This window comes from Stegostoma tigrinum, chromosome 26 (genome assembly GCF_030684315.1).
Source record: "Stegostoma tigrinum isolate sSteTig4 chromosome 26, sSteTig4.hap1, whole genome shotgun sequence".
Lineage (NCBI taxonomy): Eukaryota > Metazoa > Chordata > Chondrichthyes > Orectolobiformes > Stegostomatidae > Stegostoma > Stegostoma tigrinum.
This window is the reverse complement of record NC_081379.1, coordinates 18,055,379-18,071,012: the sequence shown is the minus strand read 5'-3', so window position 1 is coordinate 18,071,012 and position 15,634 is coordinate 18,055,379. Positions and strand designations below refer to the sequence as shown.

Genomic DNA, 15,634 nt, shown 5'->3' with positions numbered 1-15,634 from the left:
GTAACCTAACTAATTAATAAATCCAAGATAGGAACACCCCATAAACACATTCCTTGGCAAAAAGGTAAATTCAAACACAGATTCTTACAGGCAAGAGAGAACAACATCCAGAGAGATTTTTGAGAAAGTCATTTAGGAATCATTTACTGAAGCTTGCAGCCCTGTGGTACTCAAAACATCTTGTGACTGCTCCAGCTGAAACAAAACTAGAAAAACCCTGAGAGAGCAAGAACTGCCAATGCTGGAGTCAGAGATAACACAGTGTGGGGCTGGAGGAACACAGCAGGCCCGGCAGCATCAGAGGAGCAGGTAAGTTGACGTTTCAGGTCAGGACCCTTCTTCAGAAAAGGGCGGGGAGAAGGGAGCTCAGAAATAAATAGAGGGGGGGTGGGGTTGGGGAAGGTAGGTGGGATGGTGATAGGTGAGTGCAGGTCGGCAGTGGTGGGGATTGGTCAGTGAGGTGGGCGGAGTGGATCGGTGGGAGAGATGATGGACAGGTTGAGTCAGGTCAATGAGGTGGAGATGACAGGGAAGGTTAGACTTGGGATGAGGCCAGGGGTAGAGATTTTTTGAAACGGATGAAATTAATGTTTAGGTCATCGGGCTGGAGGTTCCCGAGGCGGAATATGAGGTGCTGCTCCTCCAGTTTGTGGGTGGTGTCATTGTGACATCAGAGGTGGCCCAGGATAGCCACGTCAACCAGGGAGTCAGAGGGGGAGTTAAAATGGTTTGCGACCGGTAGGTGTTGTCATTTAACGCATACAGAGCACAGATGCTCTACAAAATGGTCTCCGAGTCTCCGCTTGGTCTCAGCGATGTAGAGGAGGCCACATCGGGTGCAGCGGATACAGTAGACCAAGTTGATGAACAGGAACTGGAAAAACTGGCCATCCTCCTTCCATCGTTAAACTGATGCTCCCTAGGCTCTGCGACACCTCTGACTTTACAACCTCGCTTCAAAAAAAATCCCAGGACAAATTAACCTTTTTAAAGTGACGGCATCATCACACCATTTAAGAAAATTATATATACAAAGGTGGCTTCATTTTAAACGAGTTGGTCTCACTGTATTAGGTAAACTACAACATATATACACCACATTGACTCTAAACATGCAAACATTCATTACTACATTCTATTTCAGTCCATTTACTCCTGACACCAAACAGCTCAGACTTTCTTAATCCAAGGCATGACACCATGTCGACAATTACATATTATCGTACTACCACGTGTATAATGTTCAAATTGAATCGCTGTAACAACAAACTCCATCAAAACAGTTCTGGAATTTCTGTCCTTAAATTTCTCCAAAAACTTTAATGGGTTATGATCAGTATATACAATTGTCTCAGACATGTTACTGGCAATATAAATGTTGAAATGCTGCAACGCCAACTCCAAACTCAAGGTCTCCTTCTCAGTCATGGAGTATTTCTGTTGATGAATATTCAGCTTACTGGAGAAATATCTGATGGGTCTTTCTATCTCATCATTTTCTTGTAAGAGTACAGCACCAACACACAAATCACTCCAATCGATAGCCACCTTGAATAGCTTTGTGTAATTAGGTACAGCTAATACAGGGGTAGTGGTTAATACAGCTTTCAGGCTGTCATTACAACTTTCTGACTGTCTAGCGTCTGCTGATTTTTTCTGAACTTCTTCAATAAGTTCAATATAGTGGAACAACCACACTGGTAAAATTCAGTACGAGTTTCAGATAAAACCCACTCAATCCCAGGAATCATAATAATGACCTCTTTGTTGATGGTGTGGGGAACTCCTCAATAACCATTGTTTCCACAATCTGTAGGGCCATCTGTCCATTTCCAATAACATTGCACAGAATATGACTGGTGCTCTGGTGAATTCACTCTCAGCCAGGTTTATCACCATGCCTGCCTACGAAAATTGACCGAATAATTCTGAGAAATGCTACAAATATTCCTTCCATGTGTGACTAAAAATCACCAGGTCGTTGATGTATATCCCACAATTGATTAATCCAGAAATTACTTTATTGGTCAGTGTGTGAAACGTGGCTGGTGCATTTTTCATTCGAAGTGGCATGACTTTAAATTAATACAGTCCATTCAGTGTCATGAAAGCCAAAATTGTCTTCACTCTTTTGGATAAAGGTACCTACTAGTATTCTCTGAAAAGGTCCAACATAGAAATATAAGCTGCTTGCCCTACCTTCTCAACATAGACTTCCAAACACGGAATCGGACTTTGTAATAGCATTGATCTTGCAATAGTATACCCAAAATTATTGGGTACCATCTAGTTTTGGCACCATTACTATTGGTGAGTTCCAGTTGGTGTAGCTCACTTCAATTATGTTGTCTTGGAGCATGTGTTCATTCTCTTTTGACCTTGTGCCAACTTTAGAGGGTTAAGTCTATAAGGATGTTGCTTAATTGGAACAGCATTTCTTACATCTAAATCACGCATAATTAAATTAGTACTTCCCAGCTTATTTCTACATATCCCCCCATGTAAAACTAATAACTCTTTCAGGTCATTTCAATGTTCCTCTGGTAGGTAACTCAATAGTTTATCCAAATGTCTGAGAACTGTCTCATTATCCAATTTAGTTTGAGGAATGTCTTCTTCTAAATCCTCTGAACTTAGTTCTTCACTGTGTTGTAACAAGTAACACACTCTCCTTTTGCTTTCCTGCCCTATCAAAATACTGTATGAGCATATTCACATGACACACTGTGGGAGGCTTCTTTCCATTTGAAGGCCTTATCAAATATTTCACCTTGCTCAATCTCCATTCTTTGATAAGATCCACTGAACCTTGCTTTCCATGGCTCACCTATCACTGGAAGTAACACTAGTACTTTATATCCATTAACAAAATTACAAGTTTTTAATTTCTTGTCTGCTTCTTGTTTCATTATATGCAGTGATATTTTTAAATGCTGTCTAGCTAATTCCCCTTGCTCTATCTAATCATTCTCTAAAATTTGACAATCAGTCCAAATATGTGGTCCTTGAACTCTGACTCACCAATTTCTCCTTAATTAATTTTAGTGGTCCTCTCACCTCATGCCCAAAAACTAATTCAAAAATGTACTGAATTTGGTTGATTCATTTGGTGTATCCCTAATTGCAAAAAGTATAAATGGAACTCCTTTATCTCAATCATTTAGATAGCCTTGAGTGCAAGTCCTTTAAAGTCTTTAAAGTTTGATGCTACCTTTCTAGCACTCAGTGATTCTGGATGGTACACACTGGATTTGAATTGTTTTATTCCTAAGCTACCTACAACTTCCCTGAATCATTGTGATGTAAAATTTGACCCTTGATCTGATTGTATCTATGTGGGTAGTCCGCATCTACTGAAAAATTTGAGTAATTCTTCCAGAATCCTTTTAGCTGTGATTTGCATAATGGAAAATCTATTTGACACATCCATTATTGTCAACAAATAGATTTTTTTGGTAGAGGTCTTATGCAATCAATTAAGACCCATATAAAAGGTTCCTCAAATGCAGGAATGCATACTAAAATGTTTTTTCCATTATTCACTCACAGGATGAGGGCATCACTGGCAGCATTTATTGCCCAGAGGACAGTTAAGAGTCAACCACATTGGTGTGGGTCTGGAGTTGCAAATAGGCCAGACCAGGTGAGGACGGCAGTTTCCTTCCCTAAAGGGCATTAGTGAACCAGATGGGTTTTTCTGACAATCAACAATGGATTCACAGACATCATTAGATTGTTAATTCCAGATAATTTTATTGATTTCAAATTCCACCATCTGCCATGGCGGGATTCGAACCTGGGTACCAAGAACATTATCTGGGTTTCTGGATTAACTGTCCAGCAATAATACCACTATGCCATCACCTCCCCTTTGCTGGTTTTATTAAAGGTGCTGGTTTTATTACTGCCTGAGGTTTTCTAATTACCTGACATATGTGACATGTCTGGCTAAATTCAACCACATCCTTATGCAATCCAGGCCAGTAAAAATGTTTTTGTATTATGACTTGAGATTTTTTTAAATCCCTAAATGACCTGCTACTGGTAATTCATGTGCTACCTGCAACACCATCTTTCTGTAACCTACTGGTAATACAATTTGAACAACTTCTGCCATTTCTTATGTGCCTGTATATGATGGTCTGAATTTCCTCATCAAGACCTCATTTTTAAGGGAGTAGCATTCACTCAGATTCTTCTTCTGTGTATGCTTTTTGATACAATTGCTTCAGTTTTTCAACTTCTTGTGGTAACTCAGTTAATTTATCTGAGGTAAAAATATCCACTTTGTCCTCCACCTATTCTTGTTTGTTTTCCTCATCCATTCGATCAGACATGGTCTCTGATAGTTCTACTTCAACTCCCTTATTTGTATTTGTCGATTTTTCCTCTTGGCTCAACCAGGGGCTTTGTGACCTTGTTACAACAGAGTCAGGAAAAATCACAGGATATACTTCTTGTAATACCTCTCAGTTGCCTGATTTTCCACTGGCTTTTCAACCACAGTAGGCAGTATTCATACTTGTGATCTAGCTATATCTTTACCAAGGGCAAATTGTGTTCCTGGAGCTGGGGGATTCTCCAGTACTCCCATCACCATTTCTCCACGTTTCACTGGACGCTCCAACCTCACTCTACATGACGATGCACTTCTTGATTCACCATGAATTCCATGTACTAGCACTTTTTCCGGCAATAGGCCTTCTAACTTACATATCTCCTTACCTCTTAACATCAAAGAGTGACATGATCTGTAACTTCATTACCTGCTGCTCCTGGCCAATGTGAGTAAATCTTACTTCGCAAGAAAATGGTTTAAGAAGATCCGGCACTTCCTTCTCAACCATCCTCTGACCATGTTGTATATTCTGGTGCAGCATTTTAGCCCCCACTATGCTTTCCTCTACCACTTTAACAAAATTCACTGACTTGTCTTGTTTTCCAACATTAGTCTTGTCAGAGCTTTTCCTAAACCACCAACACCTCATGTGGCCGACTTTACTACAGTGATAACTCCTGAGCTTTTTAATATCTCTTTCCCTTCGTGGGTTTCCTTTTTACCCTGTGGTAAGCTATCTTTATTATCTTCATTGAGATCTACTTTCCCCTCACCACTTAAGGATTTCTCTTTTCCCCACTTTCTAGCCCTCACAGATTGAAATTAATGTCAGATGCCAAACTTTGATTAATGAAACAACTCATAATCATCATCATTTCAGCTGTTAATCTTGCAGTTTTAACTGTCTGCTCTTCCACGACAGTTCTCATTACCTCCGGAAGTGAATTTTTGAAATCCTCCAAAATAATCGTCTCTCTAAGAGTGTCATATACTTGATCCATTTTTAATGCCCTTGTCTATCTAACAAAATTACATTGAGTTTTAAAGGATCTTGCAACGCATGTTTGACCAGGGTCCCTATTTAGATTGCTGAAATATTGTTTTTAAGCTCTGGCACAAGCTCATATGCACTTGAGGGCTTTCTTCACCTTCTCATACTCCCCAGATACCTCCTTTCATTTTGATGCAAATACGAGCTCTACCGACCAACATTGTCTGAATCAACAAAACCTACATGGTCACCGGCCATTTCATTTGTTTAGCTATGTTTTCAAATGAGATGAAAAAGGCTTCTACATCCTTCTCATCAAACTTAGGCAATTGTTTGACATACTTAAACGTGCCTCCACCAAGCCTTGGGCAACAATGGATTTGCTCATCCTCACTTAAGCCTACCTTCCATCTTCTTCTCCGTCCTTTTAAGTGGACATTCCTGTCAAAATGACAATGTCTGAAGTTCAAACTCTTTCTTTCTGCTTTTCTTCTCTCTCTTTCTCCCTTTCTTCTGCTAGGGCTTTCCTCTGTTTTTTGCTGTGCCAGGGCAATTCTTTCATTTTCTCTTTCCTCTGCTTTTAACCATAACTCAAACGGTTTCAGCTCCCTTTCATGTTAAAGCAGCTTCACCTGCAATTGAATTCTAGCCATTTCAAAAGATTCTGATGGCATTTTCTGCAAAATTAATTGTTGAGCTGTTGCTAATATTGCATCTCCTTTGCTCACAAACAAAGGCAACCCAACTCCAGCTTTTCTGCTAATTCCAACAGCCCTGCTTTGCTCAACTTTTTTAAAACCCCCAACATCATTTCTTCATCCATTAGAAAACTCTGAGTGACCACAAGAGCCATTAATATGCAAAGCTTTGTTTAAATGGAACAAAATCAACACCCAAAACAAAAGACACCATTTGACATGGTGCCGCCCAACACCAACGTCACTCTCACTGCCTCTGCAACCAGCAGCTCCAGGGGAAACAGTAGCACCCAGCCCTGCCAAGTCCTCACCATCCCCCCAGAACAACCCCTCACTGAGGACGAATGGTCAGTCCTCAGGCGAATGGTCAGTCCTCAGTATGGGGCTCGTCTTTGTCCCCCTCCACCCACACATCACCAAATATCGGTCACGTTTAGACATTGAACAGTTTTTCTGCCGTCTCTGCCTCTGCGCTTACTTCTTTAATTGTGTGCCTAACCCTCCCTCTACTGACCCCGTCTCCTGCCTCCAACACACCCTGTCCTCCAGGATACTACCCCAAGGCCTCCTACCCTCTCTTGACCACTTCATCTCCAACTGCCATTGAGACATGGATCGCCTCAACCCCTCCACGCCTCTCACCCAATCCAACCTCTCCCCCACAGAACGTTTAGCCCTCCGATCCCTCTGCTCCAATCCCAAATTCACCATAAAACCCGCGGACAAGGGGGCGCAGTTGTAGTATGGTGCACTGACCTTTACATCGGCGAGGCCAGACGCCAGCTCTCCAACACCTCCTCCTACTGCCCCTGGATCATGACCCCACCCCCGATCACCAAAACATCATCTCCCAAACCATTCATAACCTCACCACCTCAGGAGACCTCCCACCCACAGCCTCCAACCTCATCGTTCCCCAAACCCACACCGCCCATTTCTATCTCCTTCCCAAAATCCACAAACCTGACTGGCCTGGTCGACCCATTGTCTCCACCTGCTCCTGCCCCACCGAACTTATCTCCACTTATCTCGACTCCATTTTCTCCCCCTTGGTCCAGGAACTCCCCACCTACATCCATGCCACCACCCATGCCCTCCACCTCCTCCAGAACTTCCAATTCCCTAGTCCCTGACACCTCATCTTTACCATGGACACTTGCGTATACACCTGCATTCCCCATGCAGATGGCCTAAAGGCCCTCCACTTCTTCCTGTTCCGCAGGCCCGACCAGTCCGCCTGCACTGACACCCTCACCCACTTAGCTGAACGCGTCCTCACCCTCAACAGCTTCTCCTTCAATCCCTCCCACTTCCTACAAAGGGGGAGACCATGGGTACCCGCATGGGCCTAAGCTATGCCTGCCTCTTTGTAGGATACGTGCGACAATCCATCTTCCGAAATTACACTGCTCCTGTCCCCCACCTCTTCTTCCTTCACATCCAAGACTGTATCGGTGCCGCCTCGTGCTCCCACGAGGAGCTCGAACAGTTAATCCACTTCACTAACACCTTCCACCCCAACCCTCCGCACCTACACTCACTTTTATTGGCTCCATCCCCGCCTCTTTGACCTGCCTGTCTCCTCTCCACCTATCTGCTCCTTTACACATCTTCCATCCGCCTCCCCCTCTCTCCCTATTTAGTTCAGAGCCCCCTTTCACTTCCCCATTTCTGAAGTAGGATCCTGACCTGAAATGTCAGCTTTGCTGGTCCTCTGATGCTGCTTGGTCTGCTGCGGTCATCCAGTTCGACACCTTGTTATCTCAACATCTACCAATAGCCGTCTTTGAGTCCAACAACACTAAACTCAAATTTGAATTATAGAATTGTCTCAGACGAGCCCCCAGTTTGTTATGAACCAGGTCACACCCTCTCAAAATATTTTAAGCAGGTAGCCTAGACCCTAGCATTTTCTTATTTTAAAGGTGGGTGCGGTGTGGGTGTTCCAGGTGTGATGCAACTGGTCAAGCCATTTGGTTTTAAGAAAAACACAATTTGTTTAAACAGTGCAGTGAGGACTTAAACAATAGAATGCAGAATTTAAAATAACTTAACCATTGGAAAAACTTAACTGAATACTCAAAGCAGTAACTGAAGTAATTAACTGTTCTGATATGGTAATATCCCAAAAACACATTCCTCAGCAAAAAGAAAAATTCAAACTCATATTCTTACAAGTAGGGGGGAACAACATCCAGAGAAATTCCAGAGTTAGGAATCATTGAGACATGCACCTTCTGGCACTTAAAACATCTTGTGACTGCTACAGCTGAAAAAAAACACCAGAGAAAACCTGAACTGGGAGAACTGGCCCTTCCTTTCCATTGCTAAACTGTTACTCCTAAGACTCATTGAAGCTTCTGCCTTTATAATCTCTCAAAACAAAAGCCCAGGAAAAAATAATCATTTTAAAGTGACAGGATCATTGATTCATTATTTGTGTGATTTTGGTTGTCTCAAAACTCTAGACAAATAAACTATAAACTGCAAATCCATTTATACTTGGAAAAAGATGTACACGAAAGTTTGCAAACGACTTTTAATTTTCTGAATTCATATACTGTCTGTGGTCACTGAGTTAATAATGATATTGCGAGGGAATGGAAACCTATCATTTTCGTCAACAAATATTCTCAGGTTGGGCCTGGGCTCCACAGAATCCATATTGTATGAAATGACATCTTCCATTTATACAATACAGCCGTATCAGAGTAAAAATTGCCAATTAAAGAAAAACGATCTTGCAATTCAAAGTGGGTCATCAAGACCTCGAAAGGTGCTTTACTGTCAATTAATTGCATTTTGAAATGCAATCATTGTCATGTATAGTCAGCAATGACAGCCAATTTGCACAAATGAAGGTCCCACAAGATATTGAAATGAACAAGCAGATTAATATGTTTTAGTGGTGTTTTCTTATTAAGGATAGCAGAGTGCAGCCTTGCACTGGTTTGATCAAATCATGGTGGAACACAGTGATATGTGGATTTATGTTTCATCTGATCCATTGCTCCCAATCTCAGCTGTACTGCACCATGCAAAGCAATGCTTCTTTATTGTGGCTGAATTAAATATCAAAAGGAATGCTGTGCTGAACCAATAAAGGCACAGGCTAGGCCACACTCACTTTTACTGGATGTCAGCTATTGCCTGAGAGTCAAAAAAAGTCACCTAATAAAGTAAACAAGCTCAGCCAGGGTGCCAGGAATTGATTCCAAAATGTTACTTACCCAGGCTAACCAACACACGTTGTAAAGCTTGATAGGATGACGTTTGAAGGTCAAACAAGGAAAGCTTATAATCAGTGCTATGCTGTGCTTCATGACGTATGTTTTCAAATAAGGCAGATGCTCTATAAAGCTGAAATGAAAAAAAATGCTTTAACTAATATTATAAATAATCCACCACATGCAGTATTTATATGCCTAAGCATCTTTCACTGGAGTAGACAATCTTGCTTAATTATCAATCTGTGAATCCTTCAACATGTGCCAAAGGCAGGTGGTAAATTCAAGAGAGATTCTTGTCAGCCATTGGAAAGAGGTTACAGCAGCTAACTTCACTATCCATTGCTCCTGCCTATTCAGTACGTATATCAAAGTGTTTCTGTAACACATCACCACCATTTCCTGTGGCCTTAAATATTATATCGAGCTTTACGAGACCTATACGCATTTGCAGATAACACCTGATATTCATTTTCCTGTGATTAAATAAACAGAATGTAATTTTCCTGTACTTTTAAAAATCTCTGGCACATCAAATGTGATTGAAAAATAAGAGGTTAGTACAACTATTTGTTAGGTGCTTATTGCATTGAAATCTGTTTTCATGTAATGTGGGATTTTCATTTTTAAATTTTTTTTTCCTTTTTTTTAAAAAAAGGAAGAAACAACAGAAATGAAAAGTAAACAGGGCTTCTAAAAATATAGCACTCAGCCTTGTGGAACTCCAACCTTAAGGGTTATAATCTATTTTTATTATAACGCATTTCGTTCATTTGATTCTCTAAGTTTCAGGTACCTGGTGTTGCGCCTCTTCGAGGTTTCTGCTGACCCACAGCGAAAGGCCCAGTCGATGTCTGATTTTAGCCTCATCCTCTCTGCGGCCAAGCTGCTCTGCCAGCCTAAGTCCTTAACAAGAAAGATAAAGTTTACATATCACGTACCACCAAGGCATTTACCAAGTGCTGGTTGGAAAACTAACTTGCATCAGAAATGTTAGATTGCAAAAGAAACAACAGCATCAAAGTAAATTTAATGCACACATAAATAGAAAATAGAGCACTCACATTTTTGTAACAACATACATGAATGTGAATTTTAGAATATTATGCTATGAGGATGACAACAGAAAGTAACCTGGGTCTTCTTGAAGGAAAATCACAACTGTAATTTTAAAATAATGCAGAGATTTTGGGGTAAAGTTTTAATTTCCACTGGCTCTCTCGCTGTAATGTGAAGTGGATACAAACTCAAAGCAACAATTAGATATATTTTCAATGTCTCAAAAACAGTTGCCTTTTCACAGAGCAGTCTATAGAAAAAGAAGTAACTTTGCCCAAGATCATTTGCAGACAGTCCTGCAGACATTGCCAGCTGGCACCAGGTCCAAGACAGCCAAGCCAAGCCAAACCAAACACCGAGTTTACAAGTCTGAATTACGCAATACTAACAAAAATACAGGGAACTCAAGTAAATGTTATGTATGGAGACATGAAGCTATGCAACTGAAAAACAAAGGGTTTTCGCTGATGTCCATCAGAAGTAGTAGAGGCCATTAAAGGAAACTGTGCTCACCGTGGTCTCAGCATAAATTTTGCAAATGTCCACACAAAAAAAATCAGCCCTATGTGACTCTGTAATTATACAAAAATGTTCGAGGAATATCAAGGTTGGTGTGACAATACTGCATTTTAAGCTGCTCTTAATCTCCACTATATTTGATGAGTCATTAATTGTTTAGGGAACACATTTTGCATTTTTTTATGTAAAAATAGCAATACCAAAATCAATGGGCACAGCATCAAAAATTCTAGTGTCCTGGGAGAAGGAGAAGTGTTAGACAAAAAATATCAGAGATCACAGAATATAAATGTAAGAGAGCACATACCTTCCTGTAAATACATGACAGCCTGCGAATAATTCTGTAAGGCATGGTGTGTTCTCCCCAGGCTGCTGTATGCGATAGTTTTGGCTACTAAGTCATTCATCTGGGCAGCAATACTCAGGTGCTGCTCCTGATACATTACAGCTCGTTCATAATTTCCTAAAGATTCATAAGTCAATCCAAGGTTACCATAGGCACGACCTTGACATGTAGGGTTATTGGTTTCCTCGGCAATCTCTAAATCAAGCTGATGGTACTGCAGTGAAGTTTCATATTCTGCCATCTGTTGGTAAACTCCACCAAGACCACAGGCTGCATCACTCTCCAGAATCCGATTCTTCATCTCGCGGGCAATGTTTAGTTGGCGCTCAAGACACGAAATTGCCTGTTCATAGTTTCCTAGCTGGCTATGCAGGCTGCCAAGCTCCCCATAAGCCTGGGCTTTGTTGGATGATTCTCCAAGTTCATGGGCTACTACCAATCTCTTTTCAAAGCACACAAGAGCTTGCTGAAGGTTCCCCATTGCCCTGTGCAAACAAACAAATTCACTTGATTTCAGGAATAGAAAAGCTAATGGCCTGTAACAACATATGAGGATTCTACGCTAAGGTTTTGGAATAGATTTTTCATAATATAAGATGCACAACAAAATTGTAAAAAGACAGGAGACACGTGACAGTTGTACCAAAGCAAGTGTCATGTAACATCAAAACTACTAAAAATAATTGCAGGAAGTATCTTATGGTTTGCCAAGCAGCAGAAAGTGTTTACGGCAAATAAGCTTTTGACTTTGCTACAGCTAGCATTACTAATGCACTTTCCACATGCCCAACTCATAAAATATAAAACTGTAAAATACATCACACGATAAATTTTCCTTCTGATCTCCTGAAATGTTATTTCTTGAGATATCTGCAGAAATAACAGATTTAAAGTCCTGCTGACATATTCACTGTATTTTACCTGCAAACACTGAATGGATTTAATAATCAAGACTGAAATAAATGAGATTCACCACTCCAATCTTTTTTCATGATATATGACATCATCATGTGAAACTTACTGTGAAATTAAATGCTTGCTATTGTGCAACTGTGTTCTGTATATCCTAGAGATATATAGAAACAAACTTAATAAGTCAGAAAATATTTACAACACAATATTTCAGAGCTCTGTGTGTTTCTTGGTTTCCTTCTGCTCAGCCTATTAAAAATGCCCTGGGCACAGACAAACTCCAACACATTCCGAAATGTGCATTTCTCCAATAATCTATTACATAACAATGTAACATTTCAGATACAAGCAGCATACAGGCAATCATCCTGTCCCTCACTAACATTACATTTGTGATTTTAGTCAACTTATTGTTTTTTCCTAATTAACAGCCGTCAGCCTTTCTGAATTTCCTAATAACTTTGTGTCTGACAGAATTGTTAAAGCAGACCGATTAGTCAGAGACAAAAACAAACAGGAATATAGTTAATTTAAAGTAATGAGTATATGTTGCACTTCAATAACTCATAGCAGACACACTTTATTTTTCACCATCTGTGTGCTTCTTAGGTTTCTTTTCCTACAACCTTACTACTTCTGGATCACACCGTGACACTTCATTCTTGTTGGACAGTGAGCATGTTAATTTCAAGTGACAGATACCGAAATCTGCTGGTGACAGTGATCACTTGTAGATCTACATACTTGAGGGTTTTTATGGTCTCAATCACCATTTTTATCGGGCAGACACTAGCAGACTAAGTCAAACAAATGATGCCATAAACCAATGATTCCTTCCCTGCTAAAGAGTGAGCTTCTATTTAGTACTTCCCGTCAAAGCCCCACTTGTATCCTACCACTCCATGCCTTGTCTTCAGTGATTTCCTAACATACCTGGACATGTACACCTGAAGCAATCAGTCCAAAAACAAAGCTTCAACAGGTTGATACCAACAATACTTATAACAGCACTGTGTAGATAGATCATAACACTTGCTCGTCACTGGAGCATTTCTGTGTAGGTCATGGCCTGAACTTAATTTGTGAAAAGCAGGAGAGAGAGTGAACAGAGTCGAGAATACTGGAAGCTGTCAGATCAACGTTTTGTACATCTGGAGGTTTTCAGGAGCTTAGGACAAATGAAAGGGAACTTCGTCCGGTTTTCAGTTTGGTAAATTTAGTCTAAGAAGATCACCGCTCTTTGAACGTAATTGAGGATTTACTCACAGTGAACCCTTTGATGTAAAATTCAATCATTCTACACCAGCAAGCACGGTCATGAATCATTTTAACCTTTTCTTTTAATAACAATTATTCAGTTACATTTGGATTCTCAATACTTTCCTCAAGCTCTGTTTCACTCAGCACTATATCTTAATAATCATTTATAAATGCCAGTCACCAAAGATTAATTCTTACCAGTGACTCAAATAACTCACAGAGTATTAATTGACATCCTATACAGCAACTATGCTATTCTTTGATAAAACTATTTAAATTTTTTTTTCAATATTAAATGATCATTGCAATAGAACTGTTATATTGTAGAAAACAAGATAACCAATTGTGCCTGGAAGCATTTGAATTTATGTTAAATTACAGAACTGCATGAATACCACTAATATAAATAAATAGTTGTGCTTACAGTAATAGGATATGCAAGAGTGATTCAAATCAGGGGCCCTGCTACCAGAGTGCCAATCAGTCACACTATGACAGGGCTGTACTATTGTAGGATTAGTCAGTTGGTCCAATGACACAAGCAGGCTGTTGTGCTGTCAGTCAGTCATAGGACTCCACGTAGGACTCATGAGGTCAGTCAGTAAGTCATGCAAAACAGCACGGCACTCTTATGGGCTAATCAGTCACAGTGACAAAGCTGCACTACCACAGAGTCAGTCAGAGAGGTAAGTATGCTAACTCGTGACAGAGCTTTGTTGTTGAGGTGTTTCTGTGAGACATACAGCAACATTCAATGGTACGGTGAGGTCAGTCAGTTGCACAATAACATGACTGCATTGTACAAAATTGCAATATAATAAATTTCAATAGTTGATTCCCAAAACCAGTGCAACTGATGGATCACAAGCTGCTGATAGCACATTGCTCCATACTCTGAGCTAACTCCAGCTGGACTGCACAGCAATAGAACTCCAATTGTTGTACTTCTTCCTGCTGGCTTTATTGTTCAGAGAGTACCCTGTTAAAATGGTCTCAGGAGGGAAATATTACTCAGAAGAATTACAAAATACATTGTAATCAAATACTTCAAATAATTTGTCACAGCTGGGGCCACCTTTACCCAGTAAATGCTTCCATTATGAATAGTGCAATGCAGCAAGAAAGATAACACTTTCATTCTGTGTTACTTCCTCTCAATTAAGTTACCTATTGCAGAATGATCTAATTTCATGCACATATATGAAGATTAAGAAAATTAGGTTGTCAGTGAATTTGATGTGCTGCTACAGTCAAACGTTTGTCTCGAAATAAAATGCGCTAAAGAAGTTCCTGTCCGAAAAACACGTGAGTGGAAATGCTGTTGAATATACTCCCTCTGTTGTGTTAGGCTTCAAAAGATTAATTATTGATGTACTACCCCAGTCAGGACTGAGTCTTTAACAGGGCTGATTATCTCAGTAATGACCCACTGCAGAACATGCATATATAAACAGCTAAGCATTCCTTCTCACTTCTGTTCTGTAATGAGACTAGTTTCTCTTATCTCTATGACAGAATCTGGCTCTTCTCCACAGCTGCCAGCATCCTAACTCACAAACTGAGGGATGGAAGATGGAAGCCAGCCAGGATAACTGAGCCTGAGATTAACAAAACACATTGATGATGGTTTCAAAAGGAGATAAACCAAAGCATTGGCAAAGAAAGGCATTGTTACAGATGCTGAAGTAGAAGCCATTGCAGTGCAAATGATATGGGTCCAATGTCAAAAAGTGCTCCAAGATTGCCAATTGTCTGTTACAACCTAAGTGACAGCCAGGGAAGGAGACAGAAATGGTGCATACGATCATCCTAAAGGACAAGACTGAAAATAACAATACAGAGTTAAATAGGAAAGATTACTTTCTTATATCCACCTCTACTTTAGCAATGAGACAAAGGGTTAATGTTGGGGAATGCCAATTTATCAACAATCCTTTCCCTCCATTTATAATCCATCTTGCAATTTGCATCCTGTCACACCCCTTTTAAAGGTCACTTAATTGAGTGAAACTCTAACCACTAAAAATGCCTTTTGAGATTGGATTGACTTTTAATTATGAATTAATTATTCCAAGATCGGCAGCCATCATTTGGACTTTTCAATTTTCTCCCTTTTAATTTGAAGGGATCTGATTGTTTTTCGGGGCATTCTTTAACAAATGCTAATTGCTCCCTCGGCATTAATTTGTCATGCATGGAATGGCATAGAAAGTGTTGGCAGTTTATTCCATTATGACAGATACCACAGTGAAGTTCAATTTTGTTTTCTTCCAGCATTCACAC

General features: G+C 40.2%; 1 protein-coding gene across 5 annotated transcripts in view; it reads right to left on the bottom strand.

The window, feature by feature from the left end:
- Window positions 1-15,634, bottom strand: part of ttc28 (tetratricopeptide repeat domain 28) — a 705,429-nt gene that overhangs the window by 167,010 nt on the left and 522,785 nt on the right. For all 5 annotated transcript variants that reach the window (XM_048556329.2, XM_048556332.2, XM_048556331.2 and 2 more), the window contains 3 exons: window positions 11,141-11,664; window positions 10,052-10,161; window positions 9,259-9,388 (listed from right to left, as the gene is read on the bottom strand). In XM_048556329.2, coding sequence (XP_048412286.1) covers window positions 9,259-9,388; window positions 10,052-10,161; window positions 11,141-11,664 — 764 coding nt within the window. The remainder of the gene's footprint in view (window positions 1-9,258; window positions 9,389-10,051; window positions 10,162-11,140; window positions 11,665-15,634) is intronic.